Here is a 13,477-nt window from a genome sequence, read left to right as displayed (position 1 = left end):
TGCACACTTGGGACTGTCAGGAATATCAGGTGCACCTGATGACTAATTAAGCCTTTAAAGCCTTTGAAAATGTGCAATAATATACACATACTTCATGACATTCCATTGCATCCATAGGTAAATGGTACGTTCATGCCAAGACAGGCTGTTGTTATTTCTTTGTTTGAAAACTAAGGAAGATCAAAAACGCAATTCACTTTTTACTGTTTGCACATAGCTTGGAATGTCAGCTAAACTGTTTAACTAACCATCCTCTGTCTGTCTCATCAGCCCATGATGAGCAGCGCTCTGCGGAGAGAGTTACGGGTTTAGCAGTGCAGACACGCCTGTTTAGTATGTTTGTGTCGGACTGAGACTATCTCACAGTATGGAGGGGACTTGTCCATTTATTCTCATTTGGTACTATTTAATATGCTCTGTGTGAACAGCTGTGAATGGGACTGTTAGTACAGGTTCAGAAAACAACTGCGCTCTCATTCGTTTCAATGCCTGTACACACAAACAAAAACAATCAAGCCTCAACATAGGGCAGGGCTTTCACTGTAAGCTCCAGTTCCTTTTCTGGCAACTTCACAGTGTATTTTAATTCTCAACTGTTTTTATTTCCCCCTTCCATTTAAACCTTGGTAAACATATGGTATACATGCTTTTAAACTTTTGTTTGTGGTAGTGAGTCTAAGTCAAGTTAAAGTAAATATGGGGTATTGACTTCACAAACCTTTTAGGTCTCCCGGTAAAATTAGAATTGGACAGTTTATGGCTGTTTGTAATTGGAGTTGAGATTCTTAAACAGACTCCAGAACAAAATAGTTATCCAGCTTGACACAAATGGTATCATACTGCCTTGCATTTATTGGTGTAATCTTGACTTACTAGTATTAACTCCATTATAAAGCAATATTTTCATGACCTGTGCTGTGGGGCTGGCTTTTACAAGGATGGAGGAGGATGGGGATGTGATGAAAACTATTTAATTGCAAGAACATTTGTGAATTTTATCTTTCACGCTGGAGTAAAACGCTGGGAGAATAGAAAATGTGCTGTGGAATGGGTGATAGATTTTAATTTTAGATGACAACATACTGAAATCACCTAAGTTCTGGGGCACAGTTTTGAAAGAACAATAGTTTTTAGGTGGGTGTGAGCTACAAAACAGATCCTTCTTTGAGGCAGAGAAGGACACATACTGGAAGAAGAGACATTAACCTCCAAGTCTATGCCTTACCAACTGTACAGATTAAGACAAAATATATACAACAATAGGCTGGCTAATTTCCGAAAATAAAGTATGGGACAATAGAGAGTTTTTTTTTAATTAAGTGAGAAATGTGGATACTGTGATATCCTCTTTTTAAGAAATGGGAAACAAGAATGTTTTGCATTGACTGTTCCTGTGTTTTGACAATGGGAATCACCTGGTAAATAAGATGACCTTGTTTTTTTGTTTTGTTTTTCTCCTAGCAACAACAAATGTGGTCATTTCAGGTTAATTAAATTTTTTTACCACTGCATTGAAATCTCCATCTTACCTCGTAAAGTGTATATGCTCGCCAAAGTGATGGTCTGGTTTCTGCAATTAGATGCATTTCCTGTCCTTAGCAACTTTTGATTCCCCCAGTAGTCATAAGGAGCTGTAAACCGTTTACAGATTACAGCAGGGAAAAAAACAAAAAACTTTACACTGTGCATTGTACCTTCTTCACACATCTCTGTAGAAGGAAATGTGTCCTCAGAGAGCTGATGTTTTCAGTATGTTTTGATAGCTCAAGGAGAAAAAGAAGCAGCGTTTGAAATGTTCTTGACTATATTGCAGCTCATTGTACCCACTGTTCCTCTGTGTGCGATGCTTGAGTGGATGAGGCAGATTTGAGTGGAGAGACCTCTGCATTCGGACCGGCCGTGACAGGACATCAAGTTTGACCCAAAATCCCATCCTGCATAAACACTCAACGCAGATCTGCTCCCTGCTTTACGTGGCTTAGTTGGAATACAGTAAATATGATAGCTGGATGTTTTTGAATAATAAAGTCTGGTAAACATTTACCCTTGGGCTATGTATTTACTTAACTAGATTGAGAGTCGTACGTTATTACATATTGCATTGTTATGAAGGTGTTTTATTATTTAAGAAAAACAAAACACGGATTGTGCTGTATACTGTCTTATATGGCTTTTGAACATAACAGAACACTCAAAGTTTATTTTTAAACCCTCAGGATCTGCTTGCTGCTAAAGCTGGGTGCTGATGTTAGTTTTGTCTTGGACATCTCCTCTACAGCCCCTGTACTAAGGTCTTGTGTTGCCCTCATCTCTACACATGGCTATGCCCCCTGTCCGTCACTCACCCTCTCAGGGTCTCGGCCTCTCTCTCAGAAGACTCCACCTCCTGCAGGTGCTGGTAGGCGGGGCCGGAATCCCTGGCTCCTCCAATAGGATTCAGTCTCCCTCTAGGAAGGGGCGGGGTTCTGCGAGGGGTCGTCCGATAGGCCGGTCTACTTCTCTGGTCGGGACTGTGTGACAGCGAATTGCTCCTGCAACGGCAAAGTTCAGACACTGACAGCGGCCACCGAAAAAATAGCTAATTTGATCTGAATAGATGAGATAAGGTTAGCCAGTAGAGCTATACAGAAGTGATTAGCATATAAATAACGGGCATCAATAAAGGTACATTTTTCTGGTGAGATGTGTAGTATTTCTCATGGATGCCAATGCTGATTTCAAAGTGCTCAAACCAGGCTTTGCACTCCTTGAGGGATAATTAATTGATCAAGTTCGAATAACCTTACCATGAAACGGCTTGCTCATCCAGAAGTGATCGTGACAACATATCTGGCAGGCCGCCCTCCTACAGGAAGCCCAAGCAGAGCCTCGAACCTCCGTATGAAGGCTAGGATGCCCCTCGTGTCTTCATGTGACTGCCATTCCACTGTGCTGCACCAATTACCTCCCCACTCATGCAAACTGGGTTACACCACGTCACACATTTCACATGCTGGACACACTTTGCGATGTTCCTCCATCCCTGGCGCTGTTGTTCAATGGCTACTTCTGTTCATATAAGCCCGTTTATCTACTTGTTTAATGTGCTTATTTAGCTCACAGTTCAGTGAATGACAGGAGAAAATCAGTCATAACAGCGTGTCCTTCTAGGTTTAGGGCCCAGAGTTATGGCAATACATATCGCAAAACAACCTTGTCCATGTAGGAAAACAACAATTCCCTTTGCACTGCTGCTTGGTCCGTTTCTGGTTAGCCTATACTAGCAGTGTTTGTCTATGTAAAAAACTGTAAAGATTAGAAAGAAAATAAAATATACACAGCCCACAGTATACCACCAGGACTAGAGCAGGTATTGAAATAGGCGGTAATCGTGGAAGGCACTGAACTGGTGGGATATAGAGTGGAGGTGTCAGAACACAGACCAGCACACGGATATGTACAGATGTTAATCGAAAGTATTTGCCCCCTCCCTTTGAGACCATGCTTTTCTAGTAGCTGAATGACTAAGTCAGTTATATCTTTTCAGAGCTTGCTTTCACACCAGTTCAGCCTGGAGAAAACTGGGGAGATTTCAGCTGACTGAACTGAGCCCAGACTGGGGGGCTGGTAAAGATATACAGTTACAAAAACAACATTTGTGAGAATGCAGAAATCACAGAATAGCCGTTTCAAAGGAAGAGTAAGAATACTTTTGACTGTACTCACACACACATATAAATATATACACACACACACACATTCTCCTGTCTATGTAAATGTACTCAACGTGAAGCAAGAAGCCTGACATGTCTTTACTGCTGTTGGCTTATATAAAAAAGCCTTTCAGACTGGAAGTGCTATGCAGTAGGAGTCTGATTTCCACCCCTGCAGTTATTGATTAATAAGAGGTTCTGGGAACACATGCAGCTGGAGAGCTGACAGTCACTGCAGTGCTGACAGTTCCTTCTCAAACCTCCAATATTCGGTAACTGCCAACCGAGCGGTCAAACAATCTGTTTATGACACCTATAATAAGACCCTGTTGTGCATAGTCCAAGCACAAGCAAAAAGTGCTGGTTTGGATTTCTGCCGGGAAGCCCTTTCCAATGGGGGGGAAAAAACAAAAAAACACAGATTCCCAACAACTAAAAAATGCCTTCCATAAGAACCAGTGATTAATGCTCACACGCTTGCTAAAGCATGAACTGAAACAACAACAAAGGCAAGGAAATCTAATTCATAGTCTGAATCTTAGCACATTAAAAAAAAAAAGCAGAATCCTCGAAAACAACATTCCAACTCAAATTGATTTGTTTATCTATAATCCATGTGTACACGGTGAAGTAAAGATGCCTATCACTTCGGTAATGCCTATATAATCACGCGCTCTACAGAGCTCTCACTGGGGAAATCACGGGTGTATTTCAATTGAAAGCCGTTTTGCTATTTATATGGGATAATGCATAGAATAGCGAGTAAACAGTGGTCCAGTCCAGCACTTCAGACTAAGCTGTGCACAATTATAAGACACACTGTTGTCCCCGAGCACTAAAGAAACCCAGCACTTATGGCAGTGGCAACATTGTAGGATTACAGAACATCTTGTAGGGGCTGTACTAATTTCAGGACATTTACATGATCCAGGAAGAGAGGGCCAAATACACTGTGCACCGTGGCCAAAGCTGTCAGGATTTTGTTCCCCCTCTCATTTACATGGCTTGTGCCTCACAGGGCAGTTAGCAGAATGGTTATCACTCTCCATACACAATGAGACAAGGTGGGAGACGTGCGATTATGAAATGAATGTGTGACCGAAGAATCACAACCTGGCCGAAATTAATATCGACCCTGTGCAGCAAACAGGTAACACTGATCGGCTCTGTGGCATTCCTGCTGCCTGATCAAATGAGTGAACATCTGATCAATGCCACCGATCCGGCCGGGAGATAATTTGCACATTAGCTTCTCTGTGCGATTCATTATTAACAAGCAGAAACAACACAACATAAACAACACAGTGCTGAACACTCAGCAATACAAATATATATGAAGGGTAAGCCTGTATTTATATTGTATCACTGTGCAAGGTAATTGAGCATTAATACTCAATTAAGCAGCAATGTAATCCTTGATATAAATGTAAACGTCTTTCCGTTTAAAGGCAATTTTCAAGTAAACCACAGCCAAAGCAATTCATTGGATGACATCATACCTGTGATGTTTCCCTGTGGGCGGGGCTCTGGAGTGGGAGGGAGGAGCGGTGCGGCTTTGAGAGAAGCTGGACTCACGGACTCTGCCCCCTAGAGCCGGCGATGATCCGTGGCCTTTGCAGTACTGTAGAAAAACAAGAGAGGGACGGCCAGTCACACAGGGGAACATCCCTATCTGACATCCTCACAGTATGAAACAGTGGGGTTATTTGGCTATTACAGGCCAAAGCTTAGGTTACAGATAGGGGGTCCTGAACATACACACACTGTATATTCACCGATCAGCCATAACATTATGACCACCTGCCTAATATTGTGTAGGTCCCCCTTTTGCCGCCAAAACAGCCCTGACCCGTCGAGGCATGGACTCCACTAGACCTCTGAAGGTGTGCTGTGGTATCTGGCACCAAGACGTTAGCAGCAGATCCTTTAAGTCCTGTAAGTTGCTCGATTGGATTGAGATCTGGGGAATTTGGAGGCCAAGTGATTAATCAGACCAGGCCACCTTCTTCCATTGCTCCGTGGTCCAGTTCTGATGCTCACCTGCCCATTGTAGGCGCTTTCGGCAGTGGACAGGGGTCAGCGTAGGCACCCTGACTGGTCTGCGGCTACGCAGCCCCATACGCAAAAACTGCGATGCACTGTGTGTTCTGACACCTTTCTATCAGAACCAGCATTAACTTTTTCTGCAATTTGAGCTACAGTAGCTCGTCTGTTGGATCAGACCACACAGGCCAGCCTTCGCTCCCCACGTGCATCAATGAGCCTTGGCCGCCCATGACCCTTGTCTGTCGCCGGATCACCGCTTTTCCTTCCTTGGACACTTTTGATAGGTACTGACCACTGCAGACCGGGAACACCCCACAAGAGCTGCAGTTTTGGAGATGCTCTGACCCAGTCGTCTAGCCATCACAATTTGTCCCTTGTCAAAGTCGCTCAGATCCTTACGCTTGCCCATTTTTCCTGCTTCTGACACATCAACTTTGAGGACAAAATGTTCACTTGCTGCTTAATACATCCCACCCACTGACAGGTGCCATGATAACGAGATTATCAGTGTTATTCACTTCACCTGTCAGTGGTCATAATGTTATGGCTGATTGGTGTATACATGAAGTTATATACTGAACCCAAAATGAAAAGGTGCAACATGACTCATCTGTTTTCCAAGAGTGGAGCATGTTTTATTCATGTGCAGAGGAAATACAGCTTCTTAAGAAAAGAAGACGTGGTCACCTGGCTCTGTCGTTCAGGCTGGATGGAGACATCAGTGCTAATGCCTGGAAATGTGGCCGATAAGGGAACAAGTGTGCTTTCAACTGGCAGGACTCAGAGGGGCTGATGTGAGCTCTAACAGTAGCAAACGAAACCTGCTATGTGCAGAGTTTGTAAAAGTGTTGAAATTCCCCACTCTTCTGGCAACTTCTAACTTACTTTATCAGGATAAATACTAATAATTATAATAAATAAATAACAGACACTATAGATACGATAGGTAGCAGCTGAGTTAGAATAAAGCTCTGGTCTACATTTAGGTTTTCATCTTTTTATAATGAAGCATAAAGCTTAAAACACAAACTTGTACCAAATATTTTGACATTTAAGAAATGCATACAAATATTAACAAAAAATAACCGTAAGGAACAGGAATAGTTTGGGCCATGGAACAATACTTAATTCATAGCAGCAGGCCTCTCCTGTCACTCAATCTGAGCTGCTGGAGGGACAGTACCTTGAGTCGGGCATAAACACTACACTGTTGAAAGCAGCAGCCTTGTTGTCAGCCTTGTTGTTTTGCTTAAATGTTCCTCTTCAGAGTAATCTACCTAGTTATGCCAGTCTATATGAGAGTGAATGTCTGGCCCATCTTATTCACTGTGCGCCAGGGATGACACTCCAGAATTAAACCTCTTTAATTGGCCTTTACACGGAGAGCCCTGGTTTGCATTCTCGTCTCTTGTTTCTGATTGATGAAGCTGCTACTCACTCACTAAAATATAAAAAATGAACTCGGAAAAGGTTACGCCGATATGAACAGACACATTATCCTGGGATCCCTTGTTTGGCCTGTGCAAATCAGAAAAATCATATTCTCTGCAGTGCAAAGTATGTGGAAGACATTTCCTTTTGAAAGTCTGACTGCGAAACATAATTAAGTAAAAGCAATTGCAGAGCAATGAAGTGCTGAAATTCATTCCCCTGCCACCCCCCCACAACCTCAATCCATTCTGTCTCATAAAAAGAAAAAAATATGCAAAAAATCCTTTTAGGTTCTATCAAGAACAGTAGGATAGTGTAGATATTTGATATATGACCCCCCTAGCAAAGCTAGGTCATTTTAATTGGATATTACATTGAAAATGTGGATTAACCTAGACAAGTTCCAATTACAATTCCTGCTGTGTTCTATGGCTGTGCTATAGGAGTTAGGCATTAATCCCAGATAAGATTATATTAATGGAATCTTAAAGAATTTCTTTAATTCCTCCCCCTCCTCCAGACTAAGATTCTTTGGCACTTAAGACAGCAAAATTAACTCCTAATGCAAATAATTCTTAGTTTGTCATAACCAAGATAATACAATTATAAGAATTAAATGAAATTCACAACTGCTTTTATGCTGAACAATATGGAAATTATTTAAAAAGAAAATATGTACGGAATTCGAAGCAAGCACTCAGCGTGTTCAGCCGATATTCCACTTAAATGTCTTTGTAATGGACTGGGAATCATCAACGCGTCTAGTCTGAAAGCGTACTCTTGCAAATATGTACAGGCTGAAAGCGAAGTATTCCTCTGGTAATGTAAAAAAATGCAATTTGTTAAAATGTGTTAAAACTTTCCTTAACTGACCCTCTTGGTCTAAAAGAACTACTTCAATGTAAGCTGTATTGTGTGTACTCAGGAAGTAGCAATATTTTATAACCTAAATGTGTGGTCAAGGTATCTTTGGTATTATAAAATGCAAGCATTTATAACCAATACATTACTACAGACGTCTGTGATAAAGACATTTGAATGCAAGCACATCTGTTGACCTAAAATTCTGCTTCCTGTCCATACATATAATCTGTGTAAAGTCAGACTCAGTTTGGCTTTCGTTCCACCATAGCTCTCAGTCAGTTCAATGAGTGTTAATTATTTGATTTATTTAGATCTCCAGTTGATTAATTGGGACCAAGGCAACATTTCTCTGCAGGCCACCAAATGCTTTATTGGAACTTTAATTAAGTGTGTCTTTTTAATCATCAATCGAGAACAACCTTGATTTTTTTTTTTTTTTTGTATCCGTCCAGTTCAGGTCACAATTAGATTAATTAAGTTAACCAGAGATTTATCTGGAATAAAAACCAGAAGACATTCAGAAACTGGACTTTGAAATCTTCTGACCAGATACCAAAATTTTAATATAAATCAATAAAAGAACACACAGTTAAATGTTAGTGAAATCTATAGCATTTTCAGCTGTGCTTTGAGCAAATAAACAAATCCCCAAAACATTGATTTTGTTAAAGGTAGATGGATATTGGTAACAAGTGTGCAAACAGGCAAGCCCATCAACAGCACCATTGGGGAGGACAAAAGTCAAACATAATCAATGGTGTGTGGAAAATAAAAGAGAGCTGTGAATCTTTTATCCCTCTAATTTACTTTGTCACAAAAGTGTGGTAGCTCTTCCAAATGAATAGCCAGTTTACTTTTCTTTCCTTTTCTTCTCATTAATAAGTTAGAGCTTGTGAGGTACCAGCAAACCTAAACAACAGACAGGGGTCTCCAGCACCCAATCAGGCAGGTTCAAAAGGTCACTTTCAGATCACTAAATTATAAAGACTTGGTTCTAATCATCCAGTACTTTGCTAAACTCAACCATTTAGAAAAACTAAATTGAAAACAAAAAATAAGCACCTGTATATCCTTAAGTCCTCAAAGGATCAGAGACCCATTAACTAAACTTCTGACTTGCTTCATTGACCAATCACTCACTTGTTTCTCGTCTATAGGAAGTGGAGATTTAGAAAGATCTGTATAAGTAAAATCTGGGGATCTTTGGAAGTTGGAAGCCACTTTGATCTTTAACTCAGATACACAAAAAAGAAAACGAATACCCTGCAGGGGAAAATAAATAAATACCTCCCCACCCCACCTGTACATGGTGATTGTATGAGCTGCAATAGTCATACAAAACTCTACCTCCACTCACTCACTTAGTACTACCAGTGGACCCATGGCAGTTCATAATAAGTATCATTAACTTCAGTGTTATCACCTAATAACTAGCATAAATAGTAAACCTGTGCATTTCTATTAAATCAGAGATTTAACAGCCCTTGGCTTAACGACACGACACCACTGTAAGTCATTATCAGTAATGTGTCAAACGAACATGCGAGAGGCAAGTGCCTCCCCATTCACAATATAAAGCGCAATCCTCTCTCACCAAGGAAAAATCTGCATCTGAATTAATGACATCCAGCACACTGCTCCGTCTGGATAAACCGTCAGCCTGAGAGGAAATCTTTGTGCTAAAACAGCCATCCCTTTTCACGTCCCATTGCCAAACGCCACTCCCAAACCCCGATACACTGCGGTTCTGTCAAGGGGGAAATCAATACCACCTGGCTTAGTGAAAGATAAATGGGGTCATTAAATAAATAGGTACCGGCCCAGTATTCAGGTCAGCGGTGGTGAGGTCCCTGACATGAAGTCACCTAGAAGAAGAAAATTACTTTTCTGAATGCGTGGGAGCCCAGGTCCTGGCTGGTCTAGGATGCGTCTAAGATCATGTCTCCACTGTAGTCGACCTTTGAGTGATCTAATCGAACTCGTCATGCTGACAGATATTTCCACCGGAGACAAAAGTACTTTGCAAGATGAACGGAAAAAGGAATCGTTTGGAGGTGTGGTTTGTGAGGTCAGGCCTAACGAAGCGTCTGACCTGTGTAGCCCAAAAAGTGACGCCAACCCTACGCAAAACAAATTCAGTGAAGCTAGACACAACCACAAACAGACTCTACCCAGCCACCTTAAATACTACCACTTAGGATCTGGTTCATCAAAATCTGCTCTCTTGCACTTTATATTTTCAGAGTTAAGGCGATAAGACTGCATGTGATTTTACAGCTGCGCTGATGTTGAGCAATGGCTAATTAATATTGAACACTCCAGCAAGCATTAATTTATGATTTAAAGAAATGACAACGATACCAGCGAGTCTGGAACATGCCGCAAGCCTGATTCGCATTTCACAAACAGCTAAACAGCCGATGCGCTAGTTTGCAAGTCATTGGATTTCTGACACGGTTTTACAACGTGTGACCCGACGGTACTCAGTATCAATGGTGTGTCACCGCATTGCCAATAAGCAAGGATATTGTTCTAGCAGCTGACGAGAGGGTCAATATTCAGAAATACGGGGCTCACTTGATTAATTCAAGAACAACTGGCCTACATCTAATTGAATAAAAGCAACGGTAGAGTTATACTGTATATAAACAAATCAGCACATGGTTTCATTTAACTGTAATGCAAATATTATATAGGACATCTCCACGAAGCACCTTATTAAACTGTTCAACTGGGGAAGGCTACACAATGTCTAAATATTCCACCTTTTATAGTTTTAAACAGTTGGGCATTGCTGGAACAGGAATTAATGGGTTAAAACGTGCTAATTGGAAATGTAGACTGCCTGCCTCTTCTTTGTAAATCTGCTCGTCATTTTCAGTTGCAGTCATTGACGATGGGGAGAAACACAGACTGTAATACACACTTTCTCCTAATGAAGACTGTCATTTACATACTGCTCAGGCTGATATGGTTCAAGCTACGTGCTTAAAATGGGGGGGGGGGGGGCAGTATTTTTAAGCGCATTTAAACGCCACAGCTTGTTTACTTAGCCATTTCAAACTTGAGTGCATTGGTAAGAATTTAATCTCCATTATTAACATAATCGCATAGTTTACTCGATGTCAGCACAAACCATCAGATAAAGGAACCCATTAGAACCTTCATATGGGCTTGCCTGCAAAACATGCCAAGTTCTGCATTTCAGATCGCCAGAATTTGCTACTTCTTCATTAGTGATCAGAATAGTCCTGTAAACAACACCCAGACACAGAAAAGCACTTGCCGTGGTTACAAACTGCTCCCTGTTGCTCCTGATATGCCAGGAAGTCTTTAAAAGGGCAAACAGGTTTGCTGGTAGCAAGGCACAGGGTTTGAGGGCCCCATGGCACACTGCATTAACACATTTTGTTCTTTGTTCTGAATACATTTTACTGTTGACTGTAACTGTTGATAAAGAATGGTGCAAAGAATGGTCACTACAGGAAAGGAGTGAAATTACTCTGTAAGGAACTCCAAACCAATTTGGGGAATCGTGTAGGTATATTTTCCATTTCTGCAGTTCTTGTAATGAAGCTGTGACAAGTCCCAGGCCAGAACGGATCACCACAGAGAACTCATTGCACGTGTAAAGAGGAAATAATTGCACATCTCTATTCAAAGTAAGTGACAAGCAGGATGGATTTGTTGAGAAGTGCCTCCTCAACCCTCACCCTGCATTGTTTATTGCATTACAACTTTCTGCAGGTAGTGGGATATGTTAATCTAAGGCATGTTTTTAATCTCAGGAGAACAGCAGGGACCTCCCAAAGCACAGTTTTTTGTGATTTGTGGGAGCCTTCCACTAAAGCACAGTAGGGTGCTTAGCTGTCACCATCTGCCTCGCAGCTGACAAATTGTAAGTGGGTGTGAAACAGGTAGAAACCAGCCCTGTGTGAGGAGCCAGTGCGGTAACTGTTTTTGAAGAAGTGCAAAGATACTTTTACATTGTCAAGCAGTGTTGGTGTTGATCTCAGGGATTTGTATCCTTATTTTAAGGCACTCGGTAACGGATTCAGAAGAAAATTAAAACGTTATTGTCATAACGCCAATAAATAAATACATGATGAAGCACCATTGCTACAAGAATAGAAATATCCAGTGAAACATTAGAGTCTGAGTTTAAGTTGGCAAACTTTGTTTTTGTATTTAAAGCTGCTTGAGAGTTTTGAGTTTTGATGACTACCTGCTGTTGTTTATGTACAAAAACATGCATTTTAAGCATCTCTCTCCCATAAATACTGTGTTTCTCCAATTCTTCCTCAGTACATCTGTGCCAGCGGTAAAACATATCAGCCCTTCCACATCTGGGCAAAGGCACTAGCAACTGATGATGCTTGTGTTTGCTGCATTTTTTGCTTGCCCGTTTTGTCAGGTATCATCTCTGCCTCAAGACTGAACACCAGCAAGAATAAATATGAATAATTAGTAAGCCACCTTTTATAGGGAAGGCTATATTGATTCAGGCTGCTTAGTGTAACTCGATAAAAGTGGTGCTCTATTCACAAGCATGTCAGAGACTTTGAAAACCTTATAAAAGTGGCAGCCAAATGTTGCTGGAGGGACACAAATCTGTAGCCTTGCAGACCTTTCTCTGAATACATGATGATTTTGACTAATATAACTAATATTGACAAAAAAAAGCACTTTCCAAGAATGTATTGAAAATTTGTGAATACTGTTACATGCATGTGAATAGTGAGACATCTTTTGTTACATACAAAGGAGATGCAATGTTTGTTTAGTAGGTAGATTGTTCTTCAGTGAGGGTTGCATCTGTGCCAATGTAAAACCAGCTAGGTGATTAATACTGTACCGTACTAGCTAAATAGTTATTCAGTTATTGGCAAACTTCTGCCTTGAAGCAGAACATATGAGCAAATATTACTCTTGTTCCTTGTCAATGAAACCATGCATCTATGTGTTTACAATGCAAATGTGGTTGTATTCCCGACGCAGTCCTTGGTTTATTAAGGAGCACAGCATTCTCATTTCAAATAGTTGTGAATTGGTACCACTATATTCCTGTGAAACTGAATATAGGTGTCAGAGTTTCTAATGCATATAGCTTGGATCATTAACTATGTGTTATTGGTGTGATGGCAAAATGCAATAGTAGAGCAGACTACCGCTTTATAAAACAAATAGCACCTGTGAAAATTAGTGAAATCCCCTGAAGTATTTCAACAACTTGAGTATAAAGATCAGTCTTCTGTGTGAACGTCAAGCTAACAGAAACAATTCAATTTTTGTTTAGGGTTTTGTCACAATTGTAAGATTATTTGTGTCGAGGCTCAGTTTAATATTCAAGGGGGGATTAAAAGACATTTATTTTTACAATTGTCATTTATGGAGTCAGAGAACAAGAACGAGAGGAACTGAGCCTGTGGGGTGAAGGGTCATTT

The 13,477-nt window shown here is 40.9% G+C and overlaps 1 protein-coding gene across 1 annotated transcript in view; it reads right to left on the bottom strand.

The window, feature by feature from the left end:
* LOC136715880 (pro-neuregulin-3, membrane-bound isoform) overlaps positions 1–13,477 on the bottom strand; it is a 292,007-nt gene that overhangs the window by 10,808 nt on the left and 267,722 nt on the right. Inside the window, exons 7-8 of the mRNA XM_066693280.1 lie at positions 5,192–5,313; positions 2,346–2,531 (exon numbers count right to left, since the gene is read on the bottom strand). Coding sequence (XP_066549377.1) covers positions 2,346–2,531; positions 5,192–5,313 — 308 coding nt within the window. The remainder of the gene's footprint in view (positions 1–2,345; positions 2,532–5,191; positions 5,314–13,477) is intronic.

Source organism: Amia ocellicauda, chromosome 20 (assembly GCF_036373705.1).
Source record: "Amia ocellicauda isolate fAmiCal2 chromosome 20, fAmiCal2.hap1, whole genome shotgun sequence".
NCBI classification, from domain to species: Eukaryota; Metazoa; Chordata; class Actinopteri; order Amiiformes; family Amiidae; genus Amia; species Amia ocellicauda.
Note: the sequence above shows the minus strand (reverse complement) of the source record. Positions and strands in the feature narration are given on the sequence as shown.